Source organism: Artemia sp. Qi Xiang Cuo, chromosome 11, assembly GCF_049724085.1.
Source record: "Artemia sp. Qi Xiang Cuo chromosome 11, ASM4972408v1, whole genome shotgun sequence".
Classification (NCBI taxonomy): Eukaryota; Metazoa; Arthropoda; class Branchiopoda; order Anostraca; family Artemiidae; genus Artemia; species Artemia sp. Qi Xiang Cuo.
The window spans coordinates 25,632,473-25,654,195 of record NC_142804.1 but is presented as its reverse complement, the minus strand read 5'-3'; the positions used below and the strand labels follow the sequence as shown (position 1 = coordinate 25,654,195).

General features: G+C 35.4%; 1 protein-coding gene across 1 annotated transcript in view; it reads left to right on the top strand.

Annotated features, from left to right (window-relative positions):
• The first annotated feature begins 1,539 nt into the window (after nt 1–1,539).
• LOC148946800 (uncharacterized) overlaps nt 1,540–21,723 on the top strand; it is a 26,505-nt gene continuing 6,321 nt past the window's right edge. The window contains exons 1-3 of the mRNA XM_089096428.1: nt 1,540–3,855; nt 9,853–9,960; nt 16,467–16,660. Of these exons, the coding sequence (XP_088952554.1) occupies nt 1,587–3,855; nt 9,853–9,960; nt 16,467–16,660 (2,571 nt within the window). The 5' untranslated portion in view covers nt 1,540–1,586. The remainder of the gene's footprint in view (nt 3,856–9,852; nt 9,961–16,466; nt 16,661–21,723) is intronic.

The following is a 21,723-nucleotide window of genomic DNA, read 5'->3' as shown; positions in this document are numbered from 1 at the left end:
AGGACACGTTTTGCGGATGAAGGACAACAGGTTACCAAAATATTCCTTGTCGGCTATTCATCTAAGACCAAATATAAAGCGGGTCGTCCCCAAACGGGGTGGGAGGATGCTATAGAGAGTTGTTATTAGTAGTAGTAATAGTATACAGATAAAATGCTGGAAAGGAAAAATTAAAATGTTGTTAAAGCCGGCATTTAACATTGTATTGGAACCTGGGGTTTTTTTCATCAGCTTGGAATCATATTCAGAATTAACCAAAAAATATATACATATTATTCGATATATACACTGTAATCAAAACTTCTCTTTTTAGACTCTGATAAAACCAATAAAGAAGAATTGTGCATAATTTTTTCAATAGGTAGCATTAAGAAATAAAATTGAGTAAAATGAAAACCCTAACAGCCACCAATTCAAAATATATTAAAACCCTGATTAATCAACGAAAAGAATCATTTTTAATTATTGTCAGCCAAAAATATTGTAAATATTTACTTATTAATATTAAGAATCTGAGCAAAATAGTTAAAAAAATATTTGCAACAGAATGGAGTGAAACCAATAAATTTTACTAGTAACTACTGGTACTAACAACTCACCGCAGCATCAAGCTGCCACAGAGCTACGCACGGTCCTTCTCTATCCCAATCTATTCAAAGCCTTCGTCTTTTCACCCTCCCATGGAGTTCCCTTTTCCTTTAAATCTTTCCTTATGACATCCTCCCACCCCAGACGAGGACCACCTGCTTTCTGTTTAGCCCTAGACGGTTGGCCGAAAAGGACAATCTTTGGCAATCTGTCATCCCTCATCCGCAGAACATGCCCAAGCCATCTCAACCTTTATTTCATTATAGCCCTAGAAAGCAGAATTGTACCACATTTTGTGTACGGCCTACTGTTTGAAATATGGGCAGTCAGCCGGGTACCCAGAACAATCCTTAAGCAATTTCTCTGGAAAACATCTAGTAAATTTTCATCCTCTTTTCGGAGTGCCCATCCTTCAGAGCCATATTTGACCACTGTCATAACTGTAGCTTCTAATATTCTAATCTTGGTTTGCAGACTATCTTCCTATTCTTTCAAACTTTTTTTTAACTGTGAAAAAAACACCCTGAGCCTTGGCTATTCTACTTTTAATATCTTCACTGCTCCCACCGTCTTTACTAATAATGAACCAAGGTAGGTGAAGCCGCCTACATGATTAATCTTTCCGTTACCCAATGTCACCTTTTCATCTTCAGTTATTCCTAGCCTTGGTGAAATAGTCTTCTTAACATTAATTTTCAAATCAATTCTAGCACCCTGAACTCGCAAAACCTCCAAAACTTCATTCATTTTTTTCACACTTTCATCTAGGATACATAAATCATCCTAGAAATTTTACGGTGAAATCAAAACTATCAATGGACATTTTGTAAAAGAAGAATTAATTCAATTGGAACATTTCTTCTTCCCCCAATTAAATTGGGTCAAATACATAAGTTGAAAATTTCAAAGTATTGTGTTTTTTGTCATCCCGCTATTCTTTTCTTTATTTACAGGCAGGATTACAATCAAGAGCAGATCATCCAATTCAACAGAATGTGATGCCTCAAGTAAACTGCAGCTTCACTGAAATAGCTTCTAATAATGTAAAAGCAAATTCAACTACAACTACAAACAATCCATGTTCAAATATAATAGATAAATTCAATGTTTCTTGGATGGAAGGACTTGCTAGTGAAACTGCAACCCCACAATTTTTAGAAGAAAAAAACAAGACAGGGGATTATGAGGATGAAAATTATAGAATATCTGAATTTCAGTCAGAAGTATCAGTGACACTTTTTCCATCAAAAAACACAATTGAGATGGATCCAGTTTCCTCATACTTTCATAAAATACAAGACGATAGAGAGCTAGAAAACAATATACTTCAAAATGAATCCAATGATACCAACCCAAATAGTATTGAATACGATGATATATATTTCCATGGAGAAAATTTGGATACAGATGATGAAGAAATAATTAAAGAAGAATCATTAGCGAAATCAACAGAGGCAGAAAAATTTAAGTATAGCACCGATCATCCTCTAGAGACAAAAGTTCAATATTCAACTGCCGTAGGTGAGTATACTTACGATGAAGTTAACAAATCTAACAAAAATCGTAAGTATGATAATAATAAGCATTATCAATTTTATGCTGTTACTACAAAAATAAATAAAGCATCAACTACAAGAAACCAGGATATACAGACAAATCAGTTGGAAAATTTTACCAATAAACAGGAAACCAGTCCTCAAATATCGTCCACTAACGCAAACAAATTAAGAGGCTATACATACAGCAGTCAATCTCATCCAGAAAAAAATTGTGGTGACCACGAATTTGAATGCGATAATACATCAATAAAGAAAGTCCCAGAAGATAGTACTAAGAGTATGCAGCCAGATGTAACTCTTGTTTCTTTATCATCTAATGAACTCAATGGTGCACCCGACCAAATCCTTCATACTCTTGAATCGGATTCAAAGGAGACACCTTATATAGATGCAACAACATATGTTACAGAGAAAGAACGTGGAAAACATGCTATAGGTGAGAGCTCACACAGTGAAGGCAATGATGTATCAATTTTTTTTTATCCAAATGAAGCTTCAACCCTGTTTCATTCTACTGAAGATGCGAAGCAAAACAAAGAAGCTAGTAAGTACCTTACAATCGCTCAAGGTGGTATTATTTCAATCACAGAATACCCAAATAACATCTTAACTCCAAATTCTTCCTTTCAAACGGTGAATCACGATGTGGAAAATGCAAAATATACCATTTTCAAGAATTTAGATAGGGAAACTAGAAGTTTCTCTCTTGAAGAACTAGGTGATGCAACTTCAACTACGGAAAATTCTCTTGAATATATTAAAAGCAAAGATTTAGTGGGGGAAAACAGAGCTAATTCTTCTACAGAAAACTTACACAAAGAATCAACTCTGACTAGCCACAAAAGTACATTTGATGAAGAAATATTTTTAGAGAAACAAAAATACAGAGAAACAATAACTCATAAAATAGGGAAAGAAGCTGTAGAACATGCCATAGATGAGAGTTCCGATAATGAAGCCAGTAACGTGTCAAATTTATATTATCCAAATGAAGCTTCAACCCTATATCATTCCACTGAAGATGATAGGCAAACCAAAGAAGCTGTTAATCACCTTACAATTGTTCAAGGCGGTATTGTTTCAATCACAGAATACCCAGATAGCATCTTAACTCCAAATTCTTCCTTTCAAACGGTGATTCGGGATATGGAAAATGTAAAATACACCCTTTACATGAATGTAGATAGGGAAACTAGTAGCTTCTCTCTTGAAGAACAAGTCGATGCAGCTTCAACTACGGAAAATTCTCTTGAATATCTTAGAAACTATGGTTCAGTGGGGGTAAACAGTACTACCTCTTCTACAGAAAATCTAAACAAAGGATCTACCCTGACTAGTCTTTTCTCGACAGAGTTACTGGAGGAAGATGGCACTAAATACACAGTTTACAAAAGTACAGTCGATGAACAGCAAACCTTACCCGAAGCAAGAACTTCAGATGAATTTTCTGTAGCTGGTCATTCTTTTGAAGGAAGATTTTTTCCAAATCAAGACGAACTAAACAACTTGCATCATATAGCTACGACGGAGACTATTGGAAATACTTATATGAATACATTCGAAATAGATTATGATCCTGAGTTTTCTATATATCATGCTGAAGTAGATCCCATTCTTCTTTTGGATGACGAAGAAGATCAGAAACTGAGGAGCGAAGAGAATGAAAACCCGAATTTAATACTTCGAAGTGAAGAAGATCCTAAGAAAGGTAAAACAAAATCAATCTAATACTGCTTCCTCGACATAGGTTTTAACAAGTTCATAGTCCTGAACAAATCGTGTTTTTTGAAATTTAATTCATGTTCATATATAAAAGGAGCATATTGAGCGTCAGAATTAAAATTCTATACATTTGAAAACTATTTTTTTATATCCTCACATCTAGTCATTTTATCGAAGAGTTAAAAAAAGAACTGTTTCCACAAAAGAAGTTTTTCAAAGAAAAGTAAACAGCTACAACAAACGAAAGATGAGAAGAGATAAAATCAAATACTTTTATAAACCAGAACGTAATTTTCACTTCACTGAAAACAATCCTTCATTCAAGCTCTGTATTTTATTTCTCATAACATCGAAAAAAAAGAACTTTTTTTGTACATTAGAGATATATTTTTCTACATCCTCACAGCTAATCCTTTTATCGATAGTTAAAAAAGAACTGTTTCCACATAAGAAGTTTCACAGACAAAAATAAAGAGGTGTATTAAACAAAAGATGAATAGAAATAAATTCAAATATTCAACCAGAAAATAATTTGCACTTTACTGAAAACCATCCTTATTTCAAGCTCTGTGTTTTATCTCTCATAATATCGAAAAAAAGAAAGCAATCCCTATCATAACCAAAACTACTAAAAAAAACCTGGGCTGTCAAGGCTAAGCGTATGATGGTGAAAATTTTACAGAATATTGAGGGGATATTTGAACTAATAAAAACACACTATGTGGATGGAGATTGCTAAAAGGGCGTATATCAAGGATGGATTTGGGTATTAAGTTGGAACTTTCAGAGAATGCTTAAAGGGGAAGAATAATTGACCAAAAGATAATTTGTGCATGCAACTACTAATACTACTGCCATTGATACTTTTACTGTTACTACTACTACTACTGCTACTACCTCTACTAAACTACTCAAACTACTACTTCATTTGCAACTACTTGTAAGGCTTAGGGTATTAAGAAGAAAAGGGCATCAAAAGGGGGTCAAAAGGGCGCATCAGCAATATGTTTGGAATGGGTTACTGTATCAAGATAAAACCTCCGGTATATAATCAGGGGAATTTTCAACTGATCAAAAGGCAACATGTACATGCTATTATTCCTATAAATACTGCTGCAACTACTGTTACTGCTACTATTGATACAGAATTACTACTACTGTTACTTCTCCTCCTACCACCACTACTACTATGTTACTAGTACTATTAAGGCTAAGTGTATGAAGGAGAAAGTTAGAACTAAATCAAAACAAACTATGTGCATGTAGATTACCAAAAAGGCGTATCACAATGGGTATTAAGTTGGAATCTTCAGAGCATGCTTAAAGAGGAAGATCAATTGACCAAAAGGCAGTGTTAATGGCAGTAATAGCATGTTCATGTTGCCTTTTGGACAGTTAAACATCCCCCTCGTGATACCCCCGAAGTCTCATCTTGATACGGTAGGCTATTCCAAAAATATTGCTGATGCGCCCTTTTGACCCCCTTTTAATGCCCTTTTCGTCTTAATGCTCTTAGTTTTACAAGTAGTTGCAGTTGAAGTAGTAGTTAGAGTATTTTAGTAGTAGTAATAGTAGTAGTAGTAGCAGCAAAAGTAGCAGTGGTATTAGTAGTTGTATGCACATATTACCTTTTGTTCAATTGAACTTCCCCTTTAAGCATTCTCTGAATGTTTCAACTTAATATTTAAATTCTTTCTTGATGTACGCCTTTTTGAAAATCATAGTACACAAAGTGTATTTTGATTTAGTTCAAGTTTGCCCTCAATATTCTGTCTAGTTTTCAACTTCATACGCTTAGCTTCAATAGCACTAGTTCGTGCAGTAGCAGTAGTATTAGTTGCAGTAGTAGTAGTATTAGGAGGAGCAGTAGTATCAGCAATAGTGTTGTATTGGTAGCAGTAGTAACAATAGTATCAGCAGTGTTAATAGCATTAGTAGCATATACATGTTGCCTCTTGGTTAGTTAAACATCCCCCTCATGATGCCCCGGAAGTTTCATCTTGAAACGGTAAGCCGTTCCAAAATGTTATTGATACGCCCTTTTGACAATTGTTATGTACATGGTATGTTTTGATTTAGTTCAACTCTTCCCTCAATACTCCCTCAGATGTCCACTACAATATCCTCAGCCTTTGTTGACATGTCCAAAGCCATGTCCAACTGTGCTGAAAAAAAAAGCGGTCTCAAAATTTTGATTGGAAGAGTTTTGGGAAACGATGGTCGGGGGGGAGGGAAGGAGTCGCCCTCCAATCACTTTTGAATCTTAAAAAGGGCACTAGAACTTTCAGTCACAACAAAAATCTTGTATACCCTCAGGTTGTTTTTTTTTCAACCCTAGAGCCATTGACATATGATCTTTTGACTATTTAGAACGAAATAGGTATTTAAAGTTTCGATCGGATGCATTTGGGAAAAAGACGGCGTGGAGGGAAAGGGGCGCTAGTTGCCCTCAAATCACCTTTGACTCTTAAAAGGGCACTAGAACTTCTGATTTGCAATAAATTGAGCCCCCTCCAATGTTCATAAAACCATCCCCTACATAAAAATCTTATATATTAACAATGGGCAATTAGCATATCTTATTGCCTTTGCCCTGGGGGCTCTGGTTGGTTTGACATCCCCCAAAGACATAACTACAGGACCTTCCAACCATGTTGAACAAAATGGCTATCTCAAAATTTTGATATGATGTATTTAGTGAAATGAGGGGCGTTAAGGGGGGCTTGTTGCCCTCCAATCGCTTTTGACTTTAAAAAGGGCACTAGAACTTCCAATTTCCAATTGAATGAGCTCCTTTTGAAGTTTCTAAGACAAGTCTTTCTATACGAGGTGCCTTGGTCATATAACTAAATAAATAAATAATGCATTCTGCCCATTTCTCTCTTTACTTACAAAGTGCTGTTTTTCCCTACGTAGGTTCAATTTTGAAAAAAAAACTGCCCCTTAACAGAAATCAAAACCCTTCCATCGAAAAAAAAAAAAAAAATTGGATCCCTTAGGAGTAGAATTTTTTTTTAGCTAGCCTGTAACAAAATGAAGACCAATTAATTATTATAGATGCTTGTTGCATAGGCTGCGCAGTAAAAGAATTTGTTCATTTTAAATTTCAACTTGGCTTTTCACTTCCATAAGAAATTTTGAATTTCCTTAGAGTAATTTTTTAGTGGTCTTCTTAACACCTTGTGCAATATAATATCTATAAAACTAGCTCAAATTAATGGATCTGTGATTTTACCCTATATAGGTAGAATTTTGAAAAAATGGGGCTTTATTGAAAACAAAAACCACCGAAAAAATAGGGTGTTCCATCTGATCTTAATCTATTAACTATCCGTTTTTTGATTTACGACATTTACGGTTAGCTTGTATAGAAACTAGGTAAATCAACAACATCGTAGTAAAATTTATGGTTACAAAATTTACGAGAAGCTATCTAGCTATCAAATACAATTAATGGAAACTTTGGAAAATAAGAATAAGATAGAAATTTAAGATAAATTTTGCTTTTGTCTTACTATTCTGAAAGTACCAAGGATAGTAGAAATTAAATCTAATTTTTTGAATTGATTAAGTGGAAACTTAAGCAACCACAAATCTATTAAGAAAATTATTTATTATATGTATTAAGAAAAGACTATAATTATGCAGTTTTTGATTGTAGTGTGTCTCTTTTTATCTTTTTTTTCTTAAGAAATGTGTTGAAAAATCAATAGAAAATAAGCTAATGACACGTAGAACCAAACTGCTTAAGAAGGGGTGGCTTTCTTTCGAAAGTTCTATTGTCTTTGGTAAATCAAACGATTAAAATTTGTTTCTTAGTGTTCGAATTTTTACGGATTCCTTTTTTCTATTATTACAGGCTACACAAATCTATGACGAGTGACGGTCTGCTCCTAGTCCTGGTAATTACCTAACTTATAATTTTGAGGCATTTGTTATACCATCTTTAGAGAAACCTCGAAAAAAGCGTTTTCCGGGAATACCCCTGCTGGAACGCTATTCCCCCTGGCGACGGATCATCGGACAAGATTCGTCTTCAAGTAAACTTGGTGAGGTGTACCCTGCACAAGGTAGTCCTGACGAGCCTGTCTTTGGTGAGTTGAACACGAAGGCTTTCCTTTGCTCTCAACAACCTTCAACAAATCCTCTGATGAAGGGCAACGCATGTATTTGTAAATCACTGACATAGATACCGATTCTAAACGATCCTTGATTGACTGCACGGGTTTGGCATGAGAACTGCTGAACGCAAACTGATCAATTTTGGACACATTGAAAGGGATCGATATGGCTAGTTAGACCACCAGCAAAGATAGGACATGAATATTCTATGACTGGTCTAATTCATTACGTGAATATTGTCAAAATGGACTCATCAAGGAAGAAGTTTCTGCATCTTTGCATGACTTCTAGCTTCCTGGAGCAGGAGGATCTAACTTTGCTTAGATGTTCAGCCAACGTGAGATATGACAAGAAATAAACTTCAAGAAAGTGTAGTGCATCTACTTTTAATATTGTATCTCCTTTAAAGATGAAAACAGGGTGAGCTTTTACATGTCACGTCTTCGAACTTTTTCTCCCAAATCAGTAAGAAGCTCCATATAGGTTTTGCTGGGATCCTCTTCCCACACGATTGAGATTTTGTCGTGTGCCATTATGAAGAGTGTAAGATGGGTTCAGAAAGCTATACCATCTAGGTCATTTGTGTACACCAGGAAAAGAGTTGGCCAAAAAATAAATCCTTGGGGTACTTCTGATAGCGCTGGAGGTTCTTCTGAAATCTAAGCCTGCAATGAAAACCCGTAATTAGCCTTGGCGAAGGAAATCAACAAGTATCTCAAATAGCTGACCACCAACTCCATAGGCTTATAGTTTACAAAAAAGGCTCTCATGCCATGCATGATCAACGGCAAGAACTTAACTAATTGGTTTTACTTATTTATTTTTACGATTTAACGTAGCAACATCGACAAAATGTGAGACTGCTCTAAATACCTCGTAATTTTGAAGCATCCAAAAGAAAATCATTGAACATCACGGTTTTCAGGTGTGATTAGACCTAAAAGAGGTATAGGGGGACAAATTTTTTTTATTTTGATGTCCTTGGTGTTTCAAGCGTAAAATTTTCCTTTGCCATTTTGAGTGGTAATGACGAAATGATTATTTTGCCAATTTTGGTTTAACAAAGATAAAGTTTCGGTCACCGAAACTTTATAGTTTCGATAGATATAGTTATTCAATTGTACAGAGCAGCGAATTTTGAAAATAGTAAAAATAATAGTAAAAAATTAATTACGGAAAATAACGGTTTATTGCAGTCATAATTGCTTGTTGGAGGATGGAATTATGACTCTTATATACCGAACAAGTGTTGCTTATTTTATGCTTTTATGGTGTCTATTACCTATGTGTCACTGGATATCTTATTCTCAAACAGAAATGCAGAATATAAGTATCATCGCTGTTAATTCCCACAACTAAATGACCGTTGTTTCAGTTCAATCATTATGTTTGGTTCAACATGAAAGAAATGGCAAATCCTTTGCCCAGTGGCAAAAAATAGAAATAATAAACTCCACCCAAGGGCAGATCCAGAGCAAAATCTTGGGGGAGACCAATGTGACAAGGGCACCAATGAGCATAATCTTGGGGGGGGGGGTGACAAAGTTGCCAGTAATTGACCAAATTGACAAATTTATTCTAAAAAAAGAAAAAAAACAATATAAGAGGGAAAAAATCTTTGGGAGCCGCATCTGGATCTGTCAGGGCTCCACCTAACCGGTTACTCACATATACAAAACTTAACCTGGATTTTTTTAGATAGCTTTGGCAATCAAAAAGATGGTATTAGGAAACCCCTAATCTAGCTTAAAGTGTCTTAAGTACCTAACTTGTTGAATGCACAATATGTGTTATCATACAATTTATTAAATTATTGATTAATTGAGTACTTCTGCTTAGCGCACCTTTCTTTTCCTTTCAGATTTCTCACCAGATAACAATGAATTCAGCGAATCGACGCAAAGCGATAAACAACGGTCGGAATCAACAACCTTTGATGAGTTACATCAATTACTGGTTATCCCCAAAGGTAACATTAACTTCCTATCCTTTATACTCTAGTTTTGTTCCTCTATTTAAGATAGTGACTAAATGACTGATAGTCTGATTCGACGAAAGAAAATCAGTCTTATTTAACACTCTCTTAAGTGAATGTTTAATCATCCAAATATAACTCTATTTACGTTTCTTCAACATCGTAGCACATTGATTTTGCTTCTTTGCTATAAATAGAACGCTATATTTGTTAACACTTCGAAACTTGAAAATGGTGTACTCAGAGAAGAATAATGGTACCTGTATGATATACCCCCTGCAGCTCAAGAAGTGAAGTTAGGTTGATCCTAATAAAATGTACCAAAGTAAGATAACAATATGAGATTTTTGAAACAAAGTTGGGCTATATATTTGCACATTAAGGGTGGGGGGGGGGGGTCTAAAGTACAGCGGGTCTGCATGCAAAATGTGTTAGCTACAATTATTCTGATATTAGGAAGTAAGAATTGTTTACAGACTTCACACTGCCAAAATAATTTATACCCCCCCCCCCTAATGTGCAAATATATAGCCTGAACTATATATTTCCTATCTATTCTGTCACTTCTCTTTGTCTTTCCTCACGCTAAGTTGAAGGAAACTAGCGAAAGAAACCGGTTTACAGTGCGTGAATGCATGAACAACTTGAGCTATAGGGAGTATATCTTACAAGTACCAGAATGGTTTCTCCAGGAAAAGTATTGGCGTGCTCTTACTCCTCAAAGATGGTTTAGTTAGAAGCACGATATTCATAATTAGAAACAAGTTGAATCTCTATTTTTCGACATCGAATCAATGTTACACCTTGGTACTTTAGCCCAAAACATGTGACCTATCATATTTTCCCATATAATTGTTCTTAACAGCAATTTGTTTCTGGAAACCAATTTATATTAGTGCAAATGTACATCAGAACTTAATAACACTTAATACAAATAACTAGCCTGCTTTTCCTGTTTTTGAACGCGTTTTACATTTTTTACTTAATGTAATAAAGTAAAATAATGAAGTAATAATTTAAGAAAATAAAATATTTCGTGGCCTCAAATACAAACCTGAAGCAAAAAATAGATACTCCAACCAGCAAAAGTGGTAAGCCCTTCTTCTTCAAAGACAGTCACCGGTTAAACCCCGATTCTCCACCCCCACCAAAAGAAAGATGTAAAATCTGCATCAACACTGATATTGCAAATCGAGACATTCGAATTTAGAGGAAAAGAAATTATTGCATTGGGAAAAGTCCCAAGACTGCAGATTTTGGATGATATATTGATACTGCAAAATAATAATAAGAGTTTATAATTCTCGTTAGCCCAAACTATGAAACTTTCTATTGGTCGAACGAATAGGTCAACGATCAAAACTTACCTGGGAAGATTTTACTTGGCTATAACGATGTGCTTATCAAACAAATAAACTTTCAAATGGGGATAAATCCATTTATTTAGACAGTAAAAAACAGGTACAAAAGTCCAGATATTTCGATCACATATACAGCGACCGTCTTCAGTAGAAATACTAAAATAATGAAATTGAAACTAGCATATTTATATACAACAAAATAAATAGCTTTTCGGGTCATTCACAAAATATTGAACTTCCGGAAACAACACCTAATTTAAAGGTGTTATGTCGAAGATGTGCTTATCGAACTTTCATTGAATCCGAACATCTCTGTGTGGTGGATAGGTAGGATTCAGAAGTCGCATACGCCTCTGAAAATTCGTAGTCTAGCATAAGTTACTTGCTCCACAAGTTTCAACCTACTATCAGCCATTTCTTGCGAAAATACTCAAGGGGTTTATGTCTATGAAAATAATTATTCTCATGTACCATTGGTCCAGAGTACTTGCTTTATGAGTTTTGAGCTAACCAATGAAAAAATATCTGCCTAATTCTTTGCTAAAAACTTACAAGAAGAGATGGTTCTGGACGGACCATGAGCCAGTTCTGTGCTCAAGTTTCTAGCCTTGCTGAGAAAAACCTTACCTATACGCAAGCTAAAAGTTGATCTATGGTGATGATTTTGAAAGGAACACCACTCCGTGTCTCTAATAACAATAGTTGAAAATGTTTTGCATAACTCAGAATTAAATGGCATATCACTTGTTTTCTTTGTACTAAAAAAAATTTTGGTTAAGGCGAAGGGGGAGTAGAAAAATGTATTTTTCTAACCAGACAGGTTAGAAAAATAAATGTTGAAAGTTTTTTTTCACAAATGAAAATTTTGCTTGATTGCCAGGTCATAAGGTGTGCAACATGCTTGTCTTTCAGAGGAAAAAGATGTTGTGGTCCCTAAATGAGCCACAGGTTCACTTGGATTTCCAATGATGCAGGGTTCTCATCACTGCTGAACAGTGGTTCAACATACTTTAAGTTTTAGATCTTTCCTGTATTGGTCGTATACTCGTATTTTCTATAAATCTACAACTTTGTAATATTGGACTTGTGCATATTTTAGCCTGCCATTGGCTACGATATAGTGAGCACCATTTTATGAACTCTGCCTTCAAGCTATTTAGCTACAAACTGAACCTCATACCAGATTAAAATCTAGTGGTGGTTGGGTTGAAGATGTTGCAGAGGGAATGGCCGAGTTTTTGTTCCTTAAAACAAAGAAAGAAAATGTTGCTGTGATTTGCTTCAAACAAAGAGCAACATGATTACAATGGTTCCTACTCTTCTGTTAAAATTCAACACTCAAGAAAGTTAAGCTGAATTACTATGTACAACTATGTTGCCTACGCTTCTGCTAAAACCTAGGTGGCAGAACACGCTGAGTTGTTTTTGGGGCCAAAGCCCAATTTACTTTCCTAATCACGCAGATAAGGAGGATAGGACGATATTTATTTTTCAAAGGCTATCACAAGTTCCAACAGAGCTGAATTTGCTTCCTATGACCTTAAAAAAAAGTAAAACAAAAAAACAATCAGAAAAAAAAATATCTGCGAGATCGCTTTTCAAACAAAATAAAAGATACCTATCTCACTGCTAACAAGTCGGCCGAAAATGGACGGGCAAGACTGAGGATGAATTCACGGTGCTGAGTTTCACACGACTGATTCAATATCCGTTTTATTTAATAGTCTGTTGAACGAACCTTCGCTTAAATGCTTAAATGTAATACGATTCAAGTTGACTGGGTAACATGAAATACTGAAGCAACCTTAACAAAACAGTAAGTAACATTCACAGATATGCCCCACATCTCTTGTAAGTTCCTTGCAAAAGAAGAACACCTGACTCTGAATACATGTCAGTCTAACTTCATTTGGAGGAATATAACTATTTGATGGTATATTTTCGGATAAAGGGTGCAACATGCAACATGGGTGTTGAAGGAGGCAAAAGTTTCTTTCTTATTTTGAAAACAGTGTTTTTAATGGGAATATTACTTGTTTTGTTAAATATCAAAGCATTGGGCAAAATTTGAACAGAAGCGTGAAAAACTTCTTGCCTATCGTAGTACCTTAAAATTTAGGTTACCCTAGGTATTTAAAAAAGAAACAAAAATTAACCTCAGAAAAAAATTTGTTTAAAATTTTATATATTCAAGAATAAGAATGATTACATCCAATAATTTTCTCGATCCCCCGAAAAAGCTTCAAAAGAAGCTTAAGAAACCATCAAAGGTAATAACATTGACGGTTTCCTGCGTACTCCCCCCAAAAATTTTCCCTTGCAAAAATTTTTCCCCGGAAAACTCCCTCGCTATGAAAATTCCCCCAGAAGTGTTTCTCCCTGACAATCCCCCCTGAAAAAAATTTCCCACATGTAGGCCTAAAATTAAACAGCCAGAAAGAAATTAAGACAAATAAAAAGAATGAAGAAATGAAACCGTTGTAGAAGTTCTGCCTATATTCCAAAATACAAGTAGAATTTATGTTGTAGAACCAAACAACTCGTGACAACGAACTCCAAGTAAGAACTGAGTCGGGCCCAGTGTAACCAGGGCTATAAAATAAAGAATTTTGATAGCTATTAACGCATCAAAAGAATTAGCTTGTTATGCGGATTCTATATATAAAAAGTTCCTTAAGGTTAATGTTACGCACCAAACGCTACGAGCAATAAAAAATTTGCCGGGTTCTTAGAAAATGAAGAAATCTCCAAAAAGGCCAACGTTCTTAATGAAAACTAAACCATTAGATTCAGCCTATTAGCGAACCCTACATTGGAGGTTTCAATCTTCCATCTACGAAAATGTGGTATTTTGTATTTTTTCCGCAGAGGAAAGATCACGGATATGTGTTTTTCCCCCAGAAGCGATCGTATCGAGCCGATGATTCTAAAAAAAATTGGGAGAGGTCTCTATCGAAAAGAGATTAAAGTCTTAGATCCATTTTAAGGTGACGAAAAATATTTCATCACGGAAGAGTAATATTTTCTGCCATTTTGTGGCACCAAACTATTTGTGGCACCAAAATTATCCATTGGGCTTCCCAGTTGCGGAGGAAGTAATGCCGCATGGCTGCCCATTCGTTCCTGAAAAGTCACGCAGTCCGTGCGGGAAATTCTTTTGTTGTACACCTAGTGGACTATTTCCAACAAAATTTTGCTAACAGGGCTTGATGGATTTTTGAAAATTTTCAATTCTTAAACTATTGCTTGCTTATTTGAAATAAGGAGCACTTTCAATTTTCAATTTGCTTGGTTCTAACTTACAGTTTATAATCTAAGTTAGTTGTTAAAAATGACAAGCCCGTGGGTAAAATACACCCCCCCCCCCCTGAAAAAAAAATGACCAGTAATATCCCTGATTGGTACTAGACCAAGCCCATGGGAAATAATTACTCGTACTTCTAAGTTTTAGCCCTGTTATCTCTATGCAATTCCACCATAGAGCAACTTTTCAAAAGGTACCACTAATTTCATAATCTCAAATTATTTCCTTTAACTTTTATCTTATTCTACTATGACAATTAAACCCCAAAAATACAAGAAAAGTAATTAAAATAAATAAAAACCTAAAAACACATACTATAGGACGTTTCACACCATACATTGTACCTATATTTTGGAATATAGGTAGAATATTCCAAAGTGCATTGTTTTCTAAATTATTTTCGTTTGTCATATTTTCTCTTCGGCTGCTCAATTTCATGTGTCGGTGAAACTTTCCGCGAGGAGAAATTTTTCAGGGGGAATTTTTCGCGGGGGCAATTTTCGAGGAGGGGAAAACATCTAGCACCAAAAATTAACCGTTGGTAAGTACTTTGAGACGTAAACTACTAGCAAACAATCGACAATTCCTAATAATGACCTACTTATTAATATTTATTTATATTCAATTGTGAATTACTTAAACTGTTTGTTTTAAGTTTGGTCTTAATATTTTTTCGATTTTTACGATAAAATAACAACCTTAAAAAACTATGTATTAGAAAAACAGTCTATTTTTACCCTCTTGATTCTTTTTCATTAGTCTAAAAGGCTCTTTTTTTATTACGTGCTGTATGTCCAACTCTTCGTTATTTTGAAAGATCAATTCACCCTATCCTTTCAAGTTAATTTTATAGGTTAATGAAAGGCACTCACGAACACAGCAAGATAAATGGGATTAACAGCTTTGCACGATATGCTGATTAAATTCCCTGGTACACAACACTTTTCTCAATCGCTAGCGTAAATGAAACACACAATAGAAAGAATAATGAGGCTGAGCTTAAAATGAATAGGAATTGCTATTAACGAGGGCTGGACTACAGTTTGCTAGAGCCCTTAAGAAAAGGCTTCCAAAGATTTTCTTCCTCTTCTTCTTATTGTGGAATTTTCTTCAGCTTCTTAACGTAGTAAGAGATTGATTTGTTTTATTTCTTCTTTTTTTTTATCTTCTGCAATCTCGTCCTACTTCAATTGAATTGACGGGATTGTTTCAATATTTTATTATTACAATGAATCACGGTAATTGCATTTTGAAGTCAAATATGCGAGTAATGATGCAAAATTGGAAACCGTTGAGAGATAGTCAAACTTCAAATTTTAGAGTCTATTTTTTTTTATTTTTCACAGTAATGAAATTCACTACTAACTTATTTAGCAGCATCAATAGCGCTACCTAAATAAAGAGCCAAGTGGGCTCAATGTTGTTTTTTTTTTTCACCAATCCTCTTCGTACGGAAAGTCTTGTCGTATGAAATCGAAGGGGGCTCTTACGGCTGCGAATTAAAAGTTCTACTGCCCTTTTTATAAGTCAAAAGTAGTTGGAGGGCAATCAGTCCCCTCCCACACCCCTTATTTCTGACCTCATCAATGCCTCGCTCTTTACGCTAAAGTTTGACGCTGTCTCACAACTTTATTTTTTAAAACAATAAAAACTTTATCTCAAAGAATGAGATGTTGAGGAGGGGACAGCCCCTCTCATATACAGAATAATTTCTGTTCGTTTTAAGTTTCAATCTCCTTACTTTCAGTTAAAAAAAAAACTTGCTTTTTTTGTTTAATTGTTACTTGAACTACTAGTATTATCGCTTTTGGTATTAAGGAGAAATTCATATTAAGTTAAAACTATCTCCGAGCATGTTGAGGGGATGTTGAACAAACTGGGAAGGCACTATATGAATACTACTGCTGCTACTACTACTGACACTACTACTGCTGTCACCACTAGTACTGGTAATAATCCTGTTACCACTGTTGCTACTGCTACTACTGCTACTATGACTATTACAAGTAATGAGGCTAAAGACATTAAGGTGAAAATTTCAGGGAATATTTAGGGAGATGCTGTACTACATCAAACCACACTATCAGCATGCGGACGTATCAGCTATTTCCCAGGAACTAAATCCAAACGCACTATGTGCCTGCAGGTTGCCAAAAGGGTGTATCTGCAATATATCAGAAACGGCATAGAGTCATAAAAATATATTTTCATTGGGTGTTGACGGGGAGGTTGAATTAACCCACAGGCTTAGAGTATGAAGTAAAAGTTCTTAGGGAATGTTGAGGGTACAGCTACTACGACTACTATTAAGGCTGAGGGTATTAAGGTAAAACTTTCGGGAAATGTTAAGGGGGATGTTAATGAAAATTTCAAGCACATTATCTAGATGCTTACTTCTTATACTTTCAGAAGAATTAGTTCTTACCACCTGGAATCTAAAATCCAGATGTTACGTAAGAATTAATTTAATCGTAAAATCCCCGGACTCAGGGCACACTATCTAGATGCAGGTATTCACAAAGGCGTATCAGCATTGAGTATTAATTTGAAACCTTCAAGGCATTTTGTGGGGTATGTTGAACCAAACAAAAGGTACTATATGCATGTGCTAAATACTACAACTATTGCTACAACTAAGACGAAACGTATTGAGGATAAACTGTCAGGGAATTTTGCGGGGGATTGACCTGAGCCAAATACGCTATGTGTTTACAAGTTGTGAAAAGCACATATCACAAATATCCCTGTAACCGCTTTAGGGCCTGTTGAGGGGAATGTTAAACCAATCAGAAGGCATTATGTGTAAATTATTAGGCTATTATTCTTCATGGAATGCTGAGGAGGATGCTGAAGACAACGGGTATACGAAGGAACTTATATGAATGTTCAGGGGGATTTTTGTACCAAATTGAAACACACTATGTACATACAGGTTATCAAAAGGTAGCGTTTAATTGAAACAATTTAATTGAAAGCAATTTAGAGCGTTTAATTGAAACTATTAGGGTAGGTTGAGGGGATTGAACTAACCAAAAAGGCACTATATGAATAACCACGGAAAGTTCCTCCCGTGTAATACCCTCCTCCCACGGAAAATTCATCCCGCGAAACAATTCCATCCTGGCTGAAAAATTCTCCCGGGAGATTTCTAATCGACAATTAGACCTGGAAGATTTTCCTTAGTCTTCTTTCATTTGAAACACACATTTTTTTTAGCTTCTTATCATTTTAAAATCATGCCGGGAATCCACCCTTTCGTGGAAAGTTTCTGACGGAGTTTAAAAAAAACTTCTGTTTCTTATATTCGATATGGGGTTAGACTTGGATACTTTCGTTATAAAGGCACAGCGCCATCTATTTGATATCGGAGATTCAAAATCGTTTGGAATCGAAAAATCAGTCGACTCACCAAACCTAAGCTTGGCCCTCGAAAAAAAATAAATTTTTTTGCATTTTGTTCAACTAGGAGTACAAGGTAATGGTAAATAAGCATAGTAATGATCATAAATAACCAAAAACCCAACTAAAAAGCAAAAAAATAACAGTTCTCTGTTAAAGTTTTGAAATTTTTTGTTGAAAAATTGATTCTAAATGGAATGACACAGATACGCTAAATAGAACAGAACAGCTATCTCTTTAATCGTGTTCAATAAAGTGAAAATGGTTTCAAAATCAACTCCACTAAAAGTGGGTTGGGTAGAGCAAAAAAAGTTTCTTGTTTATACGGCTTGAGTATGAGGATGAAAATTTTGCAATACATTCTAAGACCCACTGGCTATACATGATGCGACCCACCACAATGTTAAGCGATTTCAGGTCCTAGAGGTCGCAGAGAGACGGCGGTAATTGCATTTTGTAGCCCAAGCTCAAACTAAGAAACTTGCAAATTTTCATCCTCCTCCGACTTTATCTTCATGGGGTAAACTGGGCCGGAAGTGTGGACCCTCCCACCACAGCCCCCCTTTAACGTTGTGCGATTGGGCTGAAATTTAGAGGTTAGGTTTTCCTAGGGCCCGGGAGCTTATCCTCGAAATTTCAGCTCAATCCGATCACTCCGTCCCTGTTTTCAAAAAACCAAATATAGCCACTTAAAATTCATCTCTTTTTTTTTTTCTTAGCCACGTCTACAGGCCACAGTTGGCACCGGATCCGGTTGAATGAGGACTCATTCGAAGCAGAATTCGACCTGTTAGGGCCTTTTGATATTTTCAGACCGAAAAAATTATCCCCCGAATTTACATTTACGAAAAACCTCGTTTTCCTATATTAGCCCATGTTAATTTTTCCCTCCACACCCCCCCCGGTAAAGGTGTCTGATCGGGCTGAAATTTAGAGGATAAGCTTTCCTGGGGCCTTGGAGCTTATCGTCGAAATTTCAGCTCAATCTGATCACTCCTTCCCTGTTTTACAAAAACCACATATCAAGATTTTTGGGACTTTGCTTGCGTCGAAAATACCTTCTATTTGCTAAACAACAATTACTATTGTGTTTGTATAGTCCAGCGGCTGAGACTTCAGACTTTCAGGCGGAAAACTCGGGTTCGATTCACCATCAGAGCAACTTTTTTATATACTTTGAAAAGAAACTCAGTTTCTTTTTTAAATTATTTGAAAAAAATTACGTTTTCTAAAGAGTTAAAGAGGCTGAGTTACAAGGTCGACCCTTAAAACGTACAGGGATTAGGAGGCACAGTTGGGGGGCTGTTAAAGAGGCTGAGTCACAAGTTCGAACCTTAAAACGTACAGGGATTAGGAGGCACCCTGTACGACGTGATTTGAGTATTCAGGAATTAAAAGCCTTAACACAAGAATGTTCAAGAGCGGGGGGTTTGGGGGGCGGAAGCCCCCCAACTTTGACTCCTGACACGATCAGCTAACAGTTAGTCAAGCAATAATAAGTAATAAACTGTACAAAAACGTGCAGAAATTATTTGAAAAAAACTACGTTTTCTAAAGAGTTAAAGAGGCTGAGTTACAAGGTCGAACCTTAAAACGTACAGGGATTAGGAGGCACAGTTGGGGGGCTGCCGCCCCCAAACCCCCGCTTTCGCAGCCTTTAAATATAAAAAAAAATTTCTTTAAACTGAAAGTAAGGAGCGACATTAAAACTTAAAAAGAACAGAAATTATTCCGTATATGAAAGAGGCTGTGCCCTCCTCAACGCCTCGCTCTTTACGCTAAAGTTTGACTTTCTCACAACTCTTTTTTTAAACAATAAAAACTTTAGCGTAAAGAGCGAGGCGTTGAGGAGGGCACAGCCTCTTTCATATACGGAATAATTTCTGTTCTTTTTAAGTTTTAATGTCGCTCCTTACTTTCAGTTTAAAGAAATTTTTTTTATATTTAAAGGCTGCGAAAGCGGGGTTTGGGGGCGGCAGCCCCCCAACTGTGCCTCCTAATCCCTGTACGTTTTAAGGTTCGACCTTGTAACTCAGCCTCTTTAACTCTTTAGAAAACGTAGTTTTTTTCAAATAATATATATATAAGGCAAAACTAAATTCCATCAAGTCAAAAACGTAAAAACACCTTTAGTACTGTTCCAATAAATGTGAAACACGCAACAAATCAAGATTGGTTAATTCTAACTAAATAAATCAAAATAATATGATACTATAATACTTAAAGTAAAAAATTAGTGTATATTTTTCAACAATAAGGGGGGGGGGGGTGAGGAATAGCAAGTAATGCGAACATTTCAAAAAAAAAATTAGTTATATTTAAAAACCCAAAAACCCAAAAACAAAATTATAAAAACTTTAAAAGAAGTTATAAATATTCTGTTTGCAATCCTCAACATGGGAAATCTCCATTGAAAAATCCCGTTTGACTAGTTTATTTAGCATCTTCACTGTACAATGTATTGAGTGCTTTACATATATTAGAACAGTACCACACCTTTTACAAAAAAATTAAGAAATCAAGAAGTGTTCATCATAAATAAATATTTTATTAGGATAAAAACTAAGACCCGGAAAATGTTGGGTTTCTGACCACAAAATAACTAAAGACAAAAATAACTAAATTTATAATGGGCTGGTACCACATTTACTTGTTAGGAATGTTTCATTAGGAGAGGCCAGCCAAAAAAACTCACCAACAGTATTATCAACTTACCTCCAATATTCATCTTCTGTTTAATTTAGGTCAGTTGACACCAGAAGTAGCAAGTTCTCTTATTTTCTCAGTATATGGCTAAAACTACTTTTTCTTTATTACGATTCAATTCATTGTAGCCTTCTTCTTTGCGTATTTATGATTAAATCTGTGAAGTGACACCCTGGGAATTCAATATCTTCGTAAACATTAAATCTACCCCATCAAATTATTAATATTAACAAATCAGGAAGAGTAACTCTTTAAAATAATGAATACATACATAGAATACATTTCCTCTTGTTAGTGTATAGAAAACGTGAGTCCTAAGTTAAAAAGTGTGAAGAAAAGATTCATGTCTGTGTATTAGAAATTTATCTGTAGTAACGGTGAACTCACAAACAAGCCCGCTCTTATTGCATCTGTCATAAACACATGATTGTCTGGTTATATTTATCAAACTAGGAGGATAAGTGAATTACATTACACAGTTTTGGTATAGTATCAAACTAGCAAGATAAATTATTTCTCTTAGGAACATAAAGAATATCTAAATATTTTTAGAATAAGGGATCTTATATTTTCTTATATATATAAAAATAGTCGGATAAGAAGACTCTAAGAAGTTTATTGTTAATATAAAACTAGAACCATACACGGTGCCTCTAACTTAGGAACAGCATGAAAAATTAACTAGTTGGATAAGATACTAAACAGTCTTAACACTCCTGATAGGCTTGGCCTATATATCCAACTAGGAGGATAAGTAAATTCTATTAGGCTATGCAGTTGTGTGATAATATCCGACTGGCCAGATAAAGTGTTACTCTTATCCAGAGATAATATCTACCTAGTTTGATCATATTTGTCCTTGGCTTTTCTGATAAATATACAACTAGCCAGATAATTCATTTCTCTCAGGCACAGCCTGAACATCTAACTAGGTGGATAATACAAATTCTTAACACTCCTGATATATATCCAACTAGGAGGATAGGG